Source organism: Nannospalax galili, unplaced genomic scaffold (genome assembly GCF_000622305.1).
Source record: "Nannospalax galili isolate Female #2095 unplaced genomic scaffold, S.galili_v1.0 scaffold973, whole genome shotgun sequence".
In the NCBI taxonomy this organism is placed as follows: domain Eukaryota; kingdom Metazoa; phylum Chordata; class Mammalia; order Rodentia; family Spalacidae; genus Nannospalax; species Nannospalax galili.
Window position 1 is genome coordinate 1,348,440 of NW_008334020.1, and position 3,065 is coordinate 1,351,504.

Genomic DNA, 3,065 nt, shown 5'->3' on the forward strand with positions numbered 1-3,065 from the left:
ATCTGGGCATGGAATTTATTAAGTAACTACGTGGCCCTGCTGTATTGTTTCCTAGAGATCAACTGCAGGAAAAATTGGGTGAGGCCACAAAGAAGTCAGGGTAAAATAAATGGATTAACACATTTGAGATCAGTCAGGCCAATGTCAGTGAATCCAAGATAGCTGCATGTTCCATACACCATGTACTGATAGTCTATCCTCAGCTATATACGATGTGCCAGTTATTGGAACCGGGAAAAGGCAGACTCTGTTTAGCAAGTCATCTTTCTTGGTAGGCAGATGCCACCAAAAAAAATGAAGTACTGTTACCGTAGCTGGTTAGGAAGCCACAACTACCATTCAGTATTTCTCTTTCTTGTATACAGTTTAGGCTACTTTTCCTTCATGCTGGAAGCTCTGCAACTTTCTGAGTTCTATTTCCATCCAATCCTTCTATCACTGTCTTCAGTGCTTATTCCTTAGGCACTAACTAGTAAGCAAATGTCTACCTAAGAATTGCATTTCCAGAGAGTCTGATCTAGATACTATCTCACTTAGGATGTATCCTTACAAAACACTGAGCATGGGAAATTTGCTCTTTTTCTCAACATTGCTACTGGCAAAATAGTACCAAGTTGCAGAACACTAAACTTTTGAGGTGTGTTAGGAGATAGAATTAAATATGCCCATGGAAGAGTTCCAAAATATATCGGAAAAAAGTCTTTGTTGACAATATATGAAATTATCATGTACAAAACAAAATCAATGGTATTTTTGTTTTCTAAATTAATTCATTAATCATTAATATCACTTAAAATAGCTTACTATTAGTTATTAAATTATAACTAACCACTGTCAGAATGAAATTGAAATCAGTTTATTTTTTATTGGTGATTGGCATGACATCGTAGATTTCTTAACTAAAACAAACACATTTCTATGGTATATCAACCTCAGCATAATTGCAGAAGTAAAATTCAGATCCACCAAAGCATGTGGCAGGTTACACAAAAGTATCCAACTATGTTGAAAAAAATTGATGCTACTTTATTATTAAAAACTGTGTTTTCAAAGACCTTTTCAAATAAAGCAAGTGACATGAAGATACGGTGACCTTCTGGTTAAAGTCAAAATGTCTTTCATTGTAATCAATTTCTTTTCTTAATAGTTCAACATCTTGACTTCTTCTGTCATGTTGTTGAATATCTACTGCATTCCTGTCACTGATGAAAAATAAAAAAATACAGGATTAAAATATTAACAAAAACTTGAATGAATGTTAAATACTAAAATACAAAGTTGAGCTAGAGAGATGACTCAGCAGTTAAGAGCACTGACTGCTCTGGTAGAGGAGCTAGTTCAGTTCCCAGCACCTAATGGTGGCTAGCAACCTCCTGTAACTCTAGTTCCAGGGGGTCCTACACACTCTTCTGACTTCCATGGGCATTGTACAGCATGGTTGCACTTACGTACATGCAGACAATATACTCATACATATAAAATTAAAATAGTAAATAAAATAAAAATAAAAATATATTAAATACAAAGTTGACTAATCTAGATAATACAATAGAAATGTTTGTAGTGTTAATATTTGGTGATATAATTTTTAGAATTGTCATTGCATCACTTGCCACATATGTTTCAAATATATGACTCTTCTAGGGAAAATCATAAAGAATCCCATGGCACTAGGTTTACTAATAATTAAAAGATGGTGTACATGTACATCAGATTATGTATAAGATATGAATGAGGAAACAGATGAGGGATTTAGAGTAATTTTATCTTCCTTAGAAAATAATAATGAAGATATACTGACTTCTACTTATGATTCCCTTCTGCCAATGAATTTCTTCCATGCTCTCTTCTTAAGTTTCACAGAGTTACTTATGCCCTTGAATTCTTAGCATATCTTTTTGAGGAATTCTTCTCTCTACTATCACTATCATCTGCTGACTCCACTCTCAAGACTCTAATTGGCATTATCATTGAAGAATTAGCAAAGAGAAGAAATCCCCAAGGTAATACAGAATGCAAAAATGGTAAGTACACATGTATGTATGCCCAAATGATATCGTGAATCATTTAAAATAGCTTAATGCTCAGTCATTCAACCAACATAACCTTTTTGAAAATGGTATTGGAGGGATTTGGATGTGGAATTGCAGGTTCAGGAGACAAACCACTGAGACATGAATCATCTTTCCACATTTGCCAGCTATCAACCTTACACAAGTTACTTGGCTTTCCTATGTATCATAGCTTCATATACAAAATGGGACTGGTAAATTAGTACTTATCCCTAAGGTGGCTGTGATCATTAAATGTGTGCTTGGTAAAAGTTGATAAACACTCTATGATTTTTTGTCAATTTAATAGAAGTAAAGTTTTCTCATTATCTTTAAAGACATGTACAGTTACTGGCCTGCTTGACTGGGAAGGTTTAATTCATACTCATCACTAGTAAAGAAAGTCATTAGATTAATGAGGGAATAGGTGATCAAGAAAGAAAAGAATTGAGTTTGAGAAAGCAATAAATTTAAGATAGAGCATAGGAAATTCAATGCTAGAATTGATAAGAATTGTGTAGTCACTGGATAAGCACTACATGGGGCTGGGGCTGAGGTAGCTCATTTCCTGATGTTAAATGTTACAGAACAGCAGGTGTCTCTTTCACCCCTTTAACTTGAAATGAGAGCTAAATGATAGATTTTGATATCAAGCTTAGGATATTTAATATATTCTTTTATTTGGTCTCATTTTATTTTTGAAAAATGGTCATGATCATTCACAAAAACATGAAACAATAGAAGACAGACTGTGGTGAATGAACAGTGATGTGACAGTTGTTCTCTAACTGTGGCAAAGAGTACATGGAATTGATCCACACTGACTTAGAACACTCAATCTACTGGTTGTAGAAAAAAAAAAACTAAATATAAACTTTCCTGTTGGGTATCAACACACCTGTGGGTGGAAGCACACACAGGACATAATGATCAATCTTTTAATTTGGCAGTATTATTCCGTATGTACTTTATAGTAAAGAAAATTATAAGAATAGAAAAGACATTGTAACATTT

General features: G+C 33.9%; 1 protein-coding gene across 1 annotated transcript in view; it reads right to left on the reverse strand.

Moving 5' to 3' along the window:
- Window positions 1–965: 965 nt before the first annotated feature.
- LOC115069590 (protocadherin Fat 3-like) overlaps window positions 966–3,065 on the reverse strand; it is a 122,484-nt gene continuing 120,384 nt past the window's right edge. The window contains exon 23 of the mRNA XM_029561546.1: window positions 966–1,202. Coding sequence (XP_029417406.1) covers window positions 1,186–1,202 — 17 coding nt within the window. The 3' untranslated portion in view covers window positions 966–1,185. The remainder of the gene's footprint in view (window positions 1,203–3,065) is intronic.